Genomic DNA, 17898 nt, shown 5'->3' on the forward strand with positions numbered 1-17898 from the left:
AGTCTAGAAAGGGATGGCGTGAACAAGAAATATGAAACAAGCAAGCATAATTTAAAATCTTGCCTGTATTTTACTGCTGATTTATCTGCTTATTGCATGGTAAATCCTTTTTGAGATTTCCTAATTTAACCCTTGATGCATACTCATAAAATTCATACATACTCTGCTGTCATGCTGTCAGGCTTTTCGTTAAGCCAACACTTCTCAATGAATACTTGTGTACAATACTTTGTATTGCTTTTAGGCTACATCTTTTGGCATTCCTCCTATTTTTACTCTGCTTTAAAAAAGACATTTGGCACCATGTTGCTGATTCAAACACAAAACTTATAAAGACTACTTCAGGTATAGTGTTAAAGGGTGCTACAAAATAAGTGCTGCAAAATTTTATCTCATAATCGCGCTCACAAAGTATCACAAAGGCCCATGGCTCATTTTATAAAACAATTTAAGCTAAATCTCTATTAATTTTTACCTTAGGTGGCAAGAAGCAGCTAAACACATGGAACCTAACAGCCTAGTTAGAGGGAAAGTATCCGCATTTAGTAATTCAAGGAAACTGTCCAGACAAAATCCCTTAGAGCTTTAGTACTAATGGTCAAAGAGAAGCAGCACACTTGTCAGTTTCACAAGAGAGGATATTTCTTTATCTTGTTTTAACCTGCACTGGTCATGTAATGGGTTTTAATCTTACCATTTAATCTTAATAGCTCTTGACTTGGTTATTTGATTTTTCTCAAATTACTAAACACATGAGGTTCACAAGCTGCTTTTAAACTGCACAACTGAAAATGGCAGACAAACAGTAGTAAGATGACATATTGAGATTAGACATCTGGACCACATCTACAGTATGTCTTATCATATAATACTTTTATATTAAAGAACATTTCTTTAATCTATTTTTAAAGAAGAACTACAATGTTTAAAAAAGATCAATATCCATTCAGTTACAGTTTTGACAGTTTAATATTAGTTATTAAAGACACCGTCAGTGCAAATTGGACATTAGAAAAAATGCTTTCATTAATCATTACAACATGCAGTTTCATGATATGGTTATTGAATCAATTGGGTTAATTAAGTTGCATATAAACCATTTCTAGTTCCTTGAATCTAAAGGCGAATCACCGAAGAATTAAACAAGTCTTAAATTCATTAATTACTATTTTATGTGTATATTTGTTCTTCTTTTTATGCCTACACAATTAAGAATCACCTTTAGTTTAAGACTTTCCTTTTTTGGGTACAGCTCCTGTACCAGACAGAGAGGTCCTAAGCACCAGCTCACTCATTCAGCCAAAGCCATTTGTTTTTTTTCACACTGCAAGATCCACAGTACTGTACCTTACACATAAGGTGGCTCAGAGCCACAAACTGGCACTTCACGGGACGCCTCACCTGGGACGTAACTACCAGCCCCTAAAGGCTGAGAGGACCCATACCAAACAACAGATACAGATCACAAAATAAAGTACATTACAGATTTAAGACAGATATATTTGTTTAACAATGAATTGTATTACAGTTTTTTAACAAATGTTCATGCTAATTTTAGTTTTTAACTATGTGAAAAAAAACATCAAATACAAAATTGTACGTACATGTAGGACAGGAGTCCATACATTTAAAAGATAAGAAAGAAGAAGGGGTTAATTGAACAGGATGTCAAGAAAAGAAAAGGCGTGATCCTGCTGTTTAGATTTAGTAAAGAGACGCCAAGTTCTCCTATTTTAGCCTCTCACTAAACACTGAAGTTAGGCTGCATTTCAGTTTTTAAATAGTTGGGTTGGAAAAATAATGCTTTAATAAAGCGTATCAAGGGAACAGAGTAAAGCAATATTGGACAAGAAAAAAAAATCAACAGAGGATTAGAAAATTAAACACACCCTCAGCTGGAGAGAGAAACAGTGCTTTGGAGAGAGTATTCCCATTATCATCAATTACTCCAGCAGTATTCTTAGCAAACCGTTTTTTTTTTGAGTCAGTCTAAATGTCAGTTGTGTATGACTGAACTGACTTTTGGTCACAAGATGTGGGTGTCTGAAAATGTACAGTATATAGAATACAGAAACTAAGTCTAATGACCCTGAGCACAAAGTAATACAATTTTGTGGTTCTATTCATTCAAATAAACAAAAAAAAGGCATTTTAACACTGCACCTTGACATGGGGTGTCATACAAAAGTAATTGTTTTACATTTATATCTTATATATCTTTCTTTTGTACAATTTTGTTTTGTAATTGTTTTCCCTGTAAAGCTAATAATTTGTCAGCTAATTACAAAAGTGCTAGTTTTTAGGTTGTCAAAGACCAATAGTATAAAGGAAAGTAGTGAGGTCTGTAAGATTAATAACACATTTAAATTCAGCATTAAAAGTTGAGTACTTACTCTACAGCCTGAACGATGTTTTTACAAATCCTAATAGTATATCCAAATAGTAACACAAGAAAATATAAAAAAGTCCAAGAGGGGTGAATACTTTTGATAGCCACTTTAATGTATTTATGAATTGACTGATGAGCTGGTAAATGTATAACATGCATTTTACAGATTGAGGAATACACTGGTTAATTTATAAATTACTAGATATTTTATTTTATATCTTGCAGTATTACAGTATATAAGCCATTAAAAATAATAAAGAAATGTTACCAGGCTTTTTGTGAATAATACTGTAGTCAGAAAGTAACTGTTGAATAATCTGAATATGGGGTGATAGAAAAGGTCTTTATTATCGTATTTAAAGCCATGAAATATATAAAGTAAACTTAAAAGGACTACTGTATGTCAAGTTGACACCCACAAGGAGAGTGAGTAATAAGCATTTTTTTACAAAAGAATCTATGCTGTATTCAGGAACAAGCTACCGTTTCTAAGTTTACAATACATCAATCTTATTTATGAAACAAAGCGATACTGGAATGTAAAGCAGCGCCCACTTTACGCTTTCTCAGCACTATTCTTCTGTGGAAGGAACGTGTCTCAATATGTGCTCTTTATCCTTGTAACTTCCACTCACCTTACGTAGAGAAGTTTATTATGGGATCCACAAGATCTTTTTATGTAAATGGAGCTGATTTGAACAAAGGCATGTAAAAAATGGACGACTCAAAATTTCCTTCATTTAAACTGCGACAAAACTGAAGTCATACCTCATCATGCATGTAAAACCAATGCAGTACACCTATCAATGGATAGCATTGTACTTGAATTTCAATCTAAATTGAAGAACTTTGGGGTGATATTTGAACCAGGATTGATGTTTGGCCCACATGTGCAAAATACTGTAAAAACGTAATTGTTTTATCTCAGAATTGCTGCCAGACAATGTTGCCTCGGAATGTAGCTGAAAAACTGGTCAACACTTTCGTCTTCTCTAGAATTTACTACTGTAATGAAATCAACATGGAACAGAATTTGCCAGCCAGAATCCTGACCAAGTCACATGGAATTGATCACATTTCTCCTGCCCTGGAGTCCTTGCACTGGCTTCCTAACACATTTCATGTCAACTTCATGCTCACCTATAAGGCTCTAAATGGCTTGGCACCTCAGTACCTATCTGATTTATTATCTTCCTACTTCCCTACCTCAAGTCTTTGTCCGTCTGTGGTCTCCTGTTTGTCCCTCAAGCCTGGCCACACACAATGGTTGACAAGGCCTTCTCTTCCTATTCCCATTATCACCTTCCCTGAGCACTTTCAAATCCTATATCCAAAACCTTCTTCAGAAGGTTTTTACTTAATTCATGGCTGTGACTGCCCCTTCGCATCTTCTACAACATTCTAAAATCTTGTTTTTAACTGTGCTAACTCTAAATTAATTATAAAATTAAGTAATAATAATAATAATTATAATAGTTTATTAGTAATTAGTATTAGTAATAATAATTGTTGTTTATGTTTTTATTATTATTTTTATTATTTATTGAGTTGAGTAAGTCCCTCAACATATAAGTAAACATGGCTGGAGAGATGAGCCTGAATGTAGTACAGCAATGGTTTTATTCAATATTTGCCTTCAAAAATACTGCAGTTAAAAGTAAAATCATGGTTCATTGAAAATAAATACTGCTTCTGTGACCAGAAACATAACTAACCCCCTGCATTATGAGTCACCTTTCCAGTCAAGCCACATTAAAGCAAATACCTCTTCCATGTCATCTTTAATGCAGAAATGCACTCGGTTGGTTTTATGCGATGTGCGTGGCTATACATTTTGAATGTAGTGCTATAGTAGTGATGAGGTGACACGCAATCTGCAGTTACTAGTTTATTTCTCACCTCTGCAATGGTAATGCAGTCAGGATAAAGGGTGTGAAGGATGTAGTTGGACACCATGAGATACACCAGGGAATCTTCATCAATCTGGAGGCCGAAATACTCATTGTAGTCTCCTGAAAAGCCTGAACCTGCAGACAAGAAGAAAAAGGAATGGCAAATTTACCATTGGGCTTAAAGGGCTGTCCACTGTGGTGTGTAATTGTCCTTCTGTGTGTTTCTGCAGAGATGCTAGTAGCAGCACTCAACCCTACTGCTGTTTATAAAACATTGTGCCCTCACACACCTTTGTGCAGCAGGGATGAAAAGATTTTTGATTTCCTTTTTGTCTTTGAAAGATCAGAATTGCATTATTCTTTGTTGATTGCACAGCAACGAGTGAACTGTGAAACTTATATTCAGGGTTAAAGCAAACTTTGTCACAGTACACAGCATTTACTGTACCAATCTCTGTTTTATTTTAGTGATGTGGTGACCAGCTCCCTGTTTTTCCTTGTTTTAATTCTACTTGTGAATTTATATAGTCATCGTTTTTTGCATGTCTTTAATCATTACAAACTAAAATACTATGAGCAAAACTGGCTTGCACCATTTCAGTAGAAAAAACCTCAAATGTTTCACTTGTACTAAGTGAGTACTGAAAACAAAACTTTAAAGAAGTAAAATTTAGTCTTTCAACGCAGTTTCAGAAACTCTCCCTTAATTTAATGTATATTCAAACCACTGCATGGTATTCAAACCATGTATGCATTTTTTATCTTTCTACTCAACAGGTTTTGGACTCTTCACCAGCAACAATCCAATACTGGGAAAATCCGTCCATTACTCTCTGAAAAATCCTTGCAACATTATGCGAACTGCACACACAGACGCCATTCGTCTAATAATTCAGATCGTTTCTAGAAAGGCTTGCAAGAGCTTGCAATATTCATCACAAGCTAAATCTTTAATGGAGTGTGGTTAACCATTTCCCTCCAGTAATTTCGCAAAGAACATGGTATAATACAGTACATACTGTATACTTCCATTTCAAATGATATTAAATATTTCCAACACAACAGTAATGTAATGAAGAAATAGTTTTTACTGTATATATTATTCATGTTTACAACAATGTAATTATGACCACAGAATATCCAGGTCCCAGTTTTTTTGTATCCTATTACTAATTTGGGTAAAGACATGTGTCTTTATGGAATTTTAAATCAATGAAAAGCATGTCCCCCAGTAGAAGTCTGAAAGGGCTTGAAGGGAACTTTGTAATTGAAAACTCTACTACAGTATATTATAAAAAAAATAAATTAAGAAAAAAATGCATTTTCCTGGATTGTGTCACCTAGTGTATGAATTGCAGAGCTCTAGGCATGACTCTAGGCATGGTTTTAGAGTGAGGTAAGGTTAGGAAAGGCTTTCTTTTATGTATAGATTTAGTTATTTTTAAATAAAACAGCAGTATTTCTGTGTAGACATTTTACTGAAAGACTCTTCATTTTTCTGCAGGTAAGAAGCATTATGCATTGCACTAGTCTGTGCTGCTATGACACAAAAAGGACAAATTAAGACAACAATTGTGGCAAAGAAAGTAAATGTCATGATAAGTCAGTGAAAATAAATAATACTTATTACTACAAAGAGTGTGAATACTTCTCTCATAAACTGGTACAAATGGAACTTGCTAACCTTCTAGCATCTTGATCAATGCTTATTCTAGATTTTGGTATTTTGAAGCTACCGAAGGAAAATAATTTCCTTAAAAAGTGCCACATTCTAAACCTGTCAGACCTGCATTGTGTTTAAATCCAAAATCAGACAAAAATATTTTGTTGCATAATTAGTATTGATGAATTGAGCATTGATGTTTCAAATTTAAACCAGAGTTTATTCAGTCAAAAACAAATGTCTGCGCAGATGTAAGGAGTGTATTTGGACACTTTTTGCACTTTATGTGGCTAATTGGTAAATTATAATTATTGTATATTCACCACTATATACAGTATGAATAATTGTAATACACTGTAAAATAAAATATCTAGTAATTTATAAATTAACCAGTGTATTACTCAATCTGTAAAATGCATGTTATACATTTACCAGCTCATCAGTCAATTCATAAATACATTAAAGTGGCTATCAAAAGTATTCACCCCTCTTGGAGTTTTTTTATATTTTCTTGTGTTACTATTTGGACATACTATTTGGATTTGGATATACAGTACTATTATATCATAATGTATACTGTATAAGTAGGAGTTTTTGCTATTGATTGACAGAAAACATTTTTTAAAGTCAAAGTGAAAACAAAACTCTACAGATCCTCCTAAACTGATTGAATAAGTATTCACCCCCCTTTGAGACAATATTTGGTAGAGGCATGTTTGGCATACATTTCAGCCAGAAGTATTCTTGAATCATTTTCTACCAGCTTTGCGCATTTGGACCCTGCAATTTGTGTCCATTCTTGTTGCAAAATTGCTCAAACTCTGGATGGGAACTGTTGGTGAATAGCAATGTTCAACTCTCCTGAATCCCATGTCTCTTGCAGAATTCAGCAGGTTTTCTTCCAGAATTTTTCCATACATTGCTGTATCCATTTTCCCTTCTGTCTTCCCATGTCTTCCAGGGCCTGATACAGTGAAGCTTCCCTGTAGCATGATACTGCCACCAACTTACTTTATAGTAGGGATGGTGATCTCAGGATGATGTTTTACTATTATACTTGTGCCCTAACATAGTGTTTTCTATTTAGGCCAAAAAGGTCAGTTTTTGTCTCGTCAGATCATAGAATCTTCTTTCACTTGGTCTCAGAGTCTCCCACATGCCTTCTGGAAAAGTGTAGCCAAGATTTGATGTGAGTTTTTGGACACTCCTATGAAACCCACATCTGTGAGGCACCCAGGCAATTGTAATATGCACAGTTTTTCCCATCTCTGACACGAAAGACTGTAATTGCTCTAGAGCTGTCACATGCCCCTGGGTAGCCTCCCTGACTAGTGCACTTCTGGCCTAGAAACTCATTTTTGAGGACATACTGTTCTTCGCAGTTTCACAGCTGTGCATTATTTTCTACATTTGTTTATAATGAACTTTGGAGGATATGTACTGTACAATAATGCCTTGGAAAAATTCTTATACCATTCCCCTGATAGGTGCTTTTCAGGGACCCTAACCTAAATTTACTTTGAAAGTTCCTTTGGCTTCATGATGTGAATTTTGATGTGAATTTTGATGGCACTGTAGTAATCAACTGAGGGACCTCACTGAGATAGGTATTGTATATTTATCCTGAACTCATGTGAAACACCTAATTGCACACAGATAGACCCCATTCTACAAATAATGTGACTTCTAAAGACCTTTGGTTGCAGCATAGTTGTGTCATAGTAAGGGAGGTGAATACTTATACAATCATTTATTTTCCATTTTATATGTTATAATTAATGTAAGAGTACCTGTATATTTTTCTCACTTAGACAGCATAGAGTACTTTATGTCAATTGATTGCAGAAAAATAACATATAGATACACTGTGATTCATAGTATAATAGTAAACATAGTTAAACATGGAAAAAGTCCAAGGGGGTGAATACTTTTGATAGCCACTGTACTGGATACACTGTATATTTGCTAGTGTATCAGCTAATCTTTAAAATAACCCAAGATATATAAAAAACCCTAATGTCCAGTTTCTTACAATATAATGAATTAGTTTTAGTAACTTGCACCAGATTCAACAATGACATTAAAAACAACTTGTAAGCAGAAGTTCACATTCCTTCTCCTGTTAATTATTTGGCTTTGCTATATGTTCCAGAGTACGATACAAGAGTTCCAAATGTAACATGCATTTAGTACTGAAGAGACTATACATACAGTACTGTAGCAAGTACCCTCCTTGTCTTTATAACAAACAGTACACACTGTAGTTTCATGGTACAGGCTAGATATATGGGAATAATGAGGCTGGGATCTATACTGGCTATTTTGCACAGTTAATATTTTGTATTTCACTTATTGTAAATCGCCTAGTGTACATCCTAAAATCACAGAGACTCTGCCTCATAATTTACAAATTGACCGATGCACCAGTATATTTATTAAATAATTATTATTTCTGAATTGACCAGTTCTTGCATACCATAAGATATTATCTACAGAATATGTTTTTGACTACAATAATTTCTATATTTCTAATATTCATTTACTGTTTTAACTGTAAATATACAAAAGCATAAAAGAGTTGTCATGAAATGTGCTGAAACAAATCATTTAAGCTGTGCACAAAAAAGTCCTTTTTCATTTCATTTACTTCTATACTGTGGTTCAACCTGTTCTACAAATCTCTATATATGCTTTTATACTGCACATATAACTTATATATTATAGTATATTCTATAATTCTTATTTTTATATCTGGCAAACAGAATTCAAACATGAATGTCAATCTCTGATCTGCAATGCTGCTTTGCAGACATCCTATCAAATTGAATGCCTAAGAAATTTACAGAAGAGACTAGACATGAACACAGTGTTTACCAATGCCATGGTGATGATAGAGCATGGAAGTCACACCATCAAACCTAAAGCCATCAAATTTGTACTCCTCCATCCACCAGCGCAGGTTTGACAGCAGAAACCTCAGGACTTCCCAGCTAAAAGAAACAAAGGAATAAAAAAACAGTGTAAAATGAAGACAAACTCCCATAAACATGAACACTAGCAAATAATTTGTTGTTGAAATATCCAAACATAATTCTACCTACTCCAGACAAATCTAAGAGGTTTCTTTGAACAAACAGAACAAAGGCCATGTTAATAAGCAGTAGGATACATTAATAAGGGATTTTTCGGTTAGCCCTTAAAATTGTCAGTTACACTTTCCAATGAAGCAAAGTATATATACTGTATATTATTATATGTATATAGAACTAAACAATAAAGTATACAAAAATAAGAGCAGAACAGGGGGATTCAATATACTGTATGCTACATATTATTTATAAAACAATACTATACAGTATTTTACTATTGTGTTGACAATTTGATCTTCAAAAACAAGAACATTAAAAATGTATTTTACTGATCTTTGAATAATTATTTTCCTAGAGAAAAATGTCTCATTTTGTTTGCAAAAATAACTAACTTTTAAAATTACACCAGTGGAGTTACATACTGTATCTGCCTTATTTAACCATTGCCTTCATTTGCATTCTAAAGAGATAAAGAATACTTCTTATAAATGCTACAGGAAGTACCAGAATATTTGTGTCAAGTTGCCTCATTTTTGGTAAGGTTTTCACAACTCAGAAGAAACAAAAAACATTGTACAGTATTTACACAACAACAAAAATACAATTATCGGGTTGTGCTTCATGGTCAAAATCACTGAACACCTTTTTGAAGGGAAAAGGCATTTTTAACAAAGACTTGGATGACCTGAAGCACAATAAATTGCATTATCCTGACGTACTTACAGTGGGTGTGCAAAGGAGTTGATATCCACAATTCATAGGAATTATAAAATGACAACAGTGCGGTCGCCTTAATCATATCTAGCTAGACAGGTATAATTACTTGGCATTGGATAACTGCATTAATTACTTGGAGAGGTCCCAGCCATATTATACTATTATTGGCGTGCAAGCTTCCAGAAAGTTTGCATCACAGCTGTGTTGTATGGGCATAAAGAGGTAGGGATCAAGGGGACAAGAATAATTTATTCTTGTGAGGTGCTGTTGTGGTGTGGCGTAAAGATCTATATATCTTTGAAGCCTCTAGACAACTAACTGACACTTCTGCCTACCTCCCTCTCCAACAGGACCCTACCACTGACCACCAAAAGGAAGTGGTATCCACCATTTCCCTTCTTATCAGCAGCAACGAGCTCCCCCAGGAGGCGAACCGGCTCATCATGGAACACCCACAGGTATCTCAATTTTACCTCCTCCCCAAAATCCACAAACCGGACACCCCTGGACGCCCCATCGTATCAGCATGTAACTGTCCAACTACTTACATCTCGGCCTTTCTCGACAGCCTCATGAGACCGCTGGTTGAAGATCTTCCCTCATACATCAAAGACACCAACCACGCGCTCCAACTTTTCAATGATTTCCAATTTCAGGGTACCGAATGCCACATTTTTACCATGGACATCACATCTCTGTACACCGTCATTCCCCATAATGACGGCCTTACAGCCCTCAAGCACACGCTGGACAAACGCACAGTGCTTGATCCACCCACCCACACCCTGGTACGCCTTGCAGAATTGGTCCTCACACTGAACGCATTCTCTTTCAATAATCTTTTTTACCAACAGGTCAGTGGAGTTGCCATGGGCACCAGTATGGGACCCAGCTATGCCAACATTTTTGTCGGCTGGGTAGAAGAACGCTTCTTTGCTTCCTACACTGGCTATGTCCCTGACCTCTACAAACGATATATTGATGACTGCGTCGGTGCCGCCACATGCTCCAACGATCAGCTTGAATTCTTCCTGCATCATTTCACCAACTTCCACCCGTCCCTCAAATATACGGTTAACATATCTTCCACCACTCTTCCGTTTCTAGACATCCACTTGTCTATCAACTACCCCCGACTGTCCACTTCAGTTTATTACAAACCCACGGATTCACACAGCTACCTCCTGTACAGCTCATTTCACCCCAACCACACTAAAAACTCTCTTCCTTTTTCACAGTTCCTTAGGTTACGACGATTATGCAGCGACGACATCGACTTCGAAAACCAAGCCCTCGAAATGTACTCATTTTTCATCAACAGAGGATACCCCAGCAGTGTGATTGACAGGGCCCTTGCCCGAGCCAAAAACACCCCCCGGACCATCAACCCGATCAGGAACTCCCGCCGTAACAACCGCATTCCTTTGGTGCTTCCTTACCACCCTAACACACTTCCTATCCCCAGGACCATTAACCAGAACTTTTCCATCCTACAGGATGATCCCTCCATTGGGGCCCTCTTTTCTGATCGCCCTATCATCTCATATCGCCGACCACCTAATCTGCGTAACCTCCTTGTTCACAGCTCCCTTGACCGCCCTCAGCAACCATCCACACCAGGCACTTTCCCTTGCAAAAGAGCTCGCTGTATCACCTGCAAGTACACAGCCACCACCACACTCATTCAAGGCCCCTCAGGACAATTCCGGATCACCCAGACAGCATCTTGTACCTCCAGCAACCTTATTTACTGTATCTCTTGCAGTAAATGCCCAGCCATCTACATTGGGGAAACAGGAAGGAGACTCGGAGACCGCTTCAGAGAACACGTCAGGGCTGTGAAGATTAAAGATCTCTCCAAGCCCATTGTTTCTCATTTCACCTCTGACGGCCACGACCACTCTAATCTCTCCGTCTGTGTTCTCAAAGACGGTTTTCCGAACTCATACATCAGAAAGACCACCGAAACTAAAATTATTCTGCAGCTAGGATCACACATTCTCCCTTCCCTTAACGACAGATTACTGTTCTTTTAAATTTTCTCCATTCATTGGAAGTTTCATTTCACACCTCTCTGCACCCATTCTGACTTCACACCTCTTGATTGGCCTCTCTTTCTGTCCCCTGCTCCCGCCTCTCACTCCTCCTCCCTCTCAACCTTTGTTCTCCCGCTACTTTACCTTTGCCTACTGCCCTGTCTCTCTCACACCTGAAGAAGGCTCCACGGCCGAAACGTTGTGTTCTCTTTCTTCTTTTTTTCAGCATGGAATAAACCTATTACTTGTTAATTTATTCTTGTCTTGACTGCTAACCAAAAAGGGGAAAAAAACTGCCACTACTAGCTTGCCTTCTTTCCTGCTTCCATTTTATGATCCATACATAGTGATAAGGAAACTATTTAGCCTTCACAAGGATGATGGATGGGAACAGACTTACAGTATCACTGAAAAATGTCAAAGGTGACTAGCCACTATCAAAGTCCAGCAAAGTGATGTGAAAGGTGCTCATACTGGCCTAGAAAACAGACCTCTAAGAAAATTTCATTTGTTCCTGAAATAAAATAATAAATAGCTTTTGGAGATATTTCCTCTGGGACACAAATACACTTTCTTTGTTAGCCTTTCTCCAGTAAGGGTGCTGCAATGTTCCACATTTCCATGGAAATGTCCAACCCAAACAATTATAGGGACAAATACAAAGTCATACATGTTTTTAACATCCTAATTATTTATATTTTACAATTTAAAACAAAACATCTCAGTATCTTGTTTGTTTTTTAAAAATAGCCATTTGATTACAAATGTGTCCATAGTAAGTCCCCACGTTGAAGAAATCAAAGGTGATAATTTGAACTTCAAGTTGAATTAACTTGACAGTTCCTAAAACCCCTTGATTTTCTCAACATTTTAATTCAACATGTAGTTTCAAAGGAACAGTGTATAAATAAAGTTCAGGATGCTATATTTAAATTCAAAATAGTTTAGTGCAAAAGACCCTGCCTCCACTAAACAACAACAAAAAATATATTGTTAAAAAATCAAACTCATCTGGTTCCTGTGTTTGGGATCATCTCCGAGACATCCTCATCTGGGATTTTGCTTTCTTTTGAGTGTGTTGTGAAAACACTAGGAAGCCCTATTTGGTTTGACACGGTTCTGAGCACTACTCAAGAAAACAAACGCCACAGAGGGGAATTGACCAAGACAACTGTCGTCAGGTTACAGTTAGATCAATAGTCTGCTGTTCACTTTCCTTGGCCTTGCCTTCTGTCCACAAATGAGAAGGAATAGATCTTGGCAAGCCTACTTAAGAACACAAGCAAAACCAGTGAATCTACCTCACTGGTCCTGACAAACTATTGTTTCTCAGTTTAATGTACCAACACTACAGGAAAAGGAGATTCCATTTGTATTTTTTTTCTTGAATGGATTCTTTGTCACCTGCAAACTCTTAAGAACCTTAATATAGACCCTATTGATTTCCAATTTCAGGTTTGGTTAATAGAGTACCTCTCGCTGAATGAAATGCTATAGGTCAGCAAGGCATGCATGCTGTCACCTAGATGCTGATGTGTGTTCACAGAATGCCTTTTTATTTTTAAAGATACTGTAGCTTTTTAAAGATACTGTAGCTCTCTTCTGATGTCATACTGTAGAATGCAACAATTAAAATCTGTCAAATTATATTTACTTTGGTTATACTTTATTTTTCTACTTGAATGGTGCAATACGTTGGTGCAAATGGTGCAAACATGTTTTTTGTGGGTTGTGTAGGATCTGAGTGAATTCCTACCACTACAGTGACTGTCTTAAAGTTATTGTGATAGAACTTGTGTAAATGGATAAAGGCATCAATATACGATATCCTTCCATCAAAAGAATTAACAGCATCTTAAGAAAATTCAACAGAATTTAAAGTTACCATTACAAAGTAAAAAACAAACAATCTCACATGATTGTTCGGAATAATAGATAAGATCACATTATTAGCCATATACAATTTCTTGCATTAGGAATTTGTCTTTTTCACATACCCCAGCTTGCTCTCCATGAGACACACAGACAGGGAGAGAAGCTTGGGGTCAGAGCGCAGGGTCAGCTATTGTACAGTGCCCCTGGAGCAGCTGGGGTTAAGGTCCTTGCTCAGGAGCCCAACAGAGTAGGATACCTCTGCCGGCCACGGAATTTGAACCGGCAACCATCTAGCCACAGGCGCAGATCCTTAGCCACAGAGCCACCACAATGCCCCCAGTGTATCGTGCACATACAGTACTGTACATTACAGTAATGTGATACCAATTTCTGAAACTAGGCAACTCCTGTGGTGAGTCAGGACAAGGATAGGTTGAAAAGGAAAAAAAAAACAACCATTACTGATAGTATTAACTGTTGTATATTTAACTGACCAAGGCTTAAAAGCAGTCTGGTGAGACCATTACTAGTTCACTTGAATTCAGCACCTCAGAAGCATCATATTTTAAGACAATGCTAAATAAAACTTTACAAAGTATTCTCTAGTCAAATGCAAGATTAAAAAAAAACTTGCAAATACTGTACTTGGATATACAAAATTAAATGTCTGAAAGTTTCAGATGCTTCTTCAGGATATTAGTGTAGACTTTCATGCAAAACAAAATTTAATAGTTCAGAATTTAAATTAAAAAAGTCTTCTAAAGCGGAATGTGGGAGTCAGTAGCGAGTGTACAGAGGAAAACGAACAACATTGCTTTTCTCTTTCTAAACAACCTTTTTAGCAGTTCAGAAGCTCTCCTCTGTCCATCCCAGAGGGGATAATTAGTGAGTAATGGTACTGGTAAATCAGATAGATGTGGAGGAGAGCAGCTCTTCACATGCTTCTGAAAACAATTTTAAGCTGTTTATCCTTTGTCAAATACTAAGTGGTAGCCAATTACTGGCCTGGATCTATTCAGCCTATGAAGTGGAAAGTTGCGCTCTCACCAAATTGAATATATCTCGCTTAATGTATTATGCAGGTTATCAACCACAGCCAGCTAAACAATCAGCTGTGACAGAGACAGAAGCAAAAGCACGATAAAAACCCCTGTTTGGGTCTACTAATTCCTTGTGTTGCTGGCTTGGCATGTCTTCTTTTCATGATCTTTTACATGTCATTAGACTCCTAAAGCAGAGCAGGTGAACAAAACAATCTTGAAAGAAAAGAGACCGCATCCCTTGGTAAATCACTTTGCGGCACACAGACCTCTCTGTTTTGGCAATCTGATCTTCCAAAAGCTTAACCTTGATGGCAAGATTGGCTTTTTAACTCTGCCAATCCTATGCTGCAACTTCTGTCTACTACTACAATAAATTAGGTGGATCCCAATTTGTTTTTGTGGAAGGAGCAATACAATACGTTTTTTGTACCCTGGATATGGAGGAGAATTACATTTTTGGAAATGCACGGTAAGCAGTAGATCAATGTAAACGCTGACAGACTACAATCGTTCTACTCAGTTTAGACGACAAACTTGAAAGAGGAATTTAAAAAAATCCCGTTGAAATAGTAAGAATAAAAACCTTTGTTTCATCTTTTTATACTCAATTTGGTTGACATAAGTGTCTGGGAAATTGCCATTATCCTATCTAATAAGTCTAATGTCCCCTGTTTGTATTGTTAAAGGAATCAAACAACAAAAAACAAAACAGGAATAGAGGACACTGTGTACTAGCTGCATAGAACTGAACACTGCTTGAAGTTTCTGGAGACCTCTGTTTGTTTCAGTCTGATTGACAAGAATTGTGGCCTGGGGATAACCTGAGGGCTAATATGTATGTTGGCATCAGTGTTTGCTTGAATAAGGGAGAAAAAAAAATCTCACATGTTTTTCAAATAACGGAGCACAAATGTGTTCAAAAGCTGACATTTCTGAGAGATACAAACAGTAAAGTTGACAGTTAGGTGCACAGTGTCACAATCCAGGTACTGTCAGTGCAAGTTGGGAGGTACTGTATGTCTTACTGTAGGTTAAGTGTGACCAGGATTCACCAGACAGCAGTGCAGCCTGGAGACCCTTATCTGCAATGCAACAGTAAGTCTTGTGACATGCCAGGTTTCTGTGAGATTGTCAATTAGAGCCCCAAGAGCCTTCCAAAAGAAGTTAACTCAACTGTTGGCACTGCGGGACATATAGTGTAAAAAATTTAGTATGGCTTGGGAAATCATGTTTCTGAGGAAAGTGTGCACTGTCCTCGTCTCTCCTCTGCTGGGATGAATGTTGCAGCAATGATCCAAGTTTGTTAGTAAATGGCAATGTCAAAATGGAGGAAGGAGGAGGGCTATTTTGGTTTCAGTTTGAAGAAAAACAGTCTTGTTACTTTTGATTGTTTTGGAGAAAATTCAATTTCAAATTCACATCTGATCCTGAGTTTTAAAGTCAAAGGTAAACGTTGATCACTCTGTGTTGAGCTACCAGTTTCCAACTACTGTAAATGACATGCTGATCATGGGATGCTGAGAAACTGCTATTTAAAAGCTAAAAATCTAAACCTTTGATCTTCCATAATTTATGAATCTGTGTATTTCAATTTGTAATTTGAAATAAAAAGCCAATAAAAAATATTAAAACTGGAAATAGGTTTCAGGGTGCTGTTTTTTGGGGTGACCTTTTTGTTACAAAATTAAGAAATGAGTATACATTTTGCTGTATTTCAAAATTCACCATTTGCTTTATGGTTAGATGAATGATGATGCAAATTTCTGGTGAAACAGTTTTTTGTTTTTACAACATATTGAATATACAGTATCTAAATACTGTACTTCATACATTGTAAATATTCATTAAATATGCTTCATTTTTTACATCAATGATGTGTTTCAACATTTAACTAAAAAACATAACTGACAAATTTATGAAACCACTTGCAGCTGACTAGATTAATATAATGAGTACATGCAGTCTTTTTATTACTGAAATGAAGGTATCCTTCACAGTGTAATAAAAATGTCATAAAATTTCAGTCACTAATAATACTGTCACAAACCATAGCAATCAAAAACACTTGAATTACTTAATTTCATGACAGTTAAATGACCTGTCTTTTTTAAACATAAAGTGTTGCTTTTGTACTTTGCGTTGAATTCTTGGCCAAAGGGTCATGGGTTCAAATCCCAGGTGGTAAGCTGCTGTTGTACCCGTGAGCCATGTACTTCATTCAGAATGTTCCAGTAAAAATGCACAGCTGTAAAAATGGGTCCCCAGGTCATCATACTAAATGAGAATTTGTTCTCAATTGACTTAGCTGGTTAAATAAAAGATTATGTCTCATAAGCAGAAGGGGAGGAGACTCTTTGAACAAGCCACTCCCAGAAGATTTGTGGCAATGGTAAAGAAAAAAGCTTCATCAATTTAAAATGAATTAATCCGCAAAGGACTGTGCATGACCTGGGGCACTGGCTCAGAGAAACAGCTCACAAGAAACACGTATCCTTGGAGGGATCTATCTTTCCCTCATCTTTCTGGATATGGACACGTTTCCATAGAAACTAGGTTAATGTGAGGAAAAGGGCATTATATTTAATGCACAAGAACGGGCAAATTACCTATAGCACTGAAATGAGACAACAAAGATTAACAGCATAAGGCTAGGATACAAAGCTTTTAAATACTAATGCTCTGAAATATTGCTGTTGTTATCCTGAAACAAGAAAGGTCAATCCCCCTCTTCCACTAGCTAATGGGTTTAATTAACACTGAATTGCAGCTTTTGAAACTAACAAAACTGTTAAAACCAGCAACACATAACACCAACATCTCATAAAGTGTTTGTAAAATGAAAGAATATAGCGAAACAGCAACAGCTGAACAACATCCTGAGCTTAATAAACTGTCCTCAGAAGACAGCCAACCTCTGCACATCAGTGTGTTCAAAGTGAAAATACCTCTGGGATCAAACTGCCATTTAATGGTAACAGAGAAGGAAACAAAAGAATTGTCAATATTGTTCCAGCAATTGATCTTGCCTTTCTAAATGCCAATAACATATTAAATTGCACACACTGAAACACTTATGCTTGTTTTAAGGCATTGCTTTTTTATATCACAGGCAGCGAACCACTGTACAATTACAATTTCCTGTAACACGATTTCCAAAAGCAGACAGTTCCTAGAGGAATCTTTACTGAGGGTGT

General features: G+C 36.6%; 1 protein-coding gene across 1 annotated transcript in view; it reads right to left on the minus strand.

The window, feature by feature from the left end:
• The window catches only part of LOC148830688 (1,4-alpha-glucan-branching enzyme-like), a 371399-nt gene that overhangs the window by 156291 nt on the left and 197210 nt on the right, over positions 1–17898 (minus strand). Inside the window, exons 8-9 of the mRNA XM_088922045.1 lie at positions 8819–8934; positions 4289–4416 (exon numbers count right to left, since the gene is read on the minus strand). Coding sequence (XP_088778171.1) covers positions 4289–4416; positions 8819–8934 — 244 coding nt within the window. The remainder of the gene's footprint in view (positions 1–4288; positions 4417–8818; positions 8935–17898) is intronic.

Source organism: Atractosteus spatula, chromosome 7 (assembly GCF_055471065.1).
Source record: "Atractosteus spatula isolate fAtrSpa1 chromosome 7, fAtrSpa1.hap1, whole genome shotgun sequence".
NCBI lineage: Eukaryota > Metazoa > Chordata > Actinopteri > Semionotiformes > Lepisosteidae > Atractosteus > Atractosteus spatula.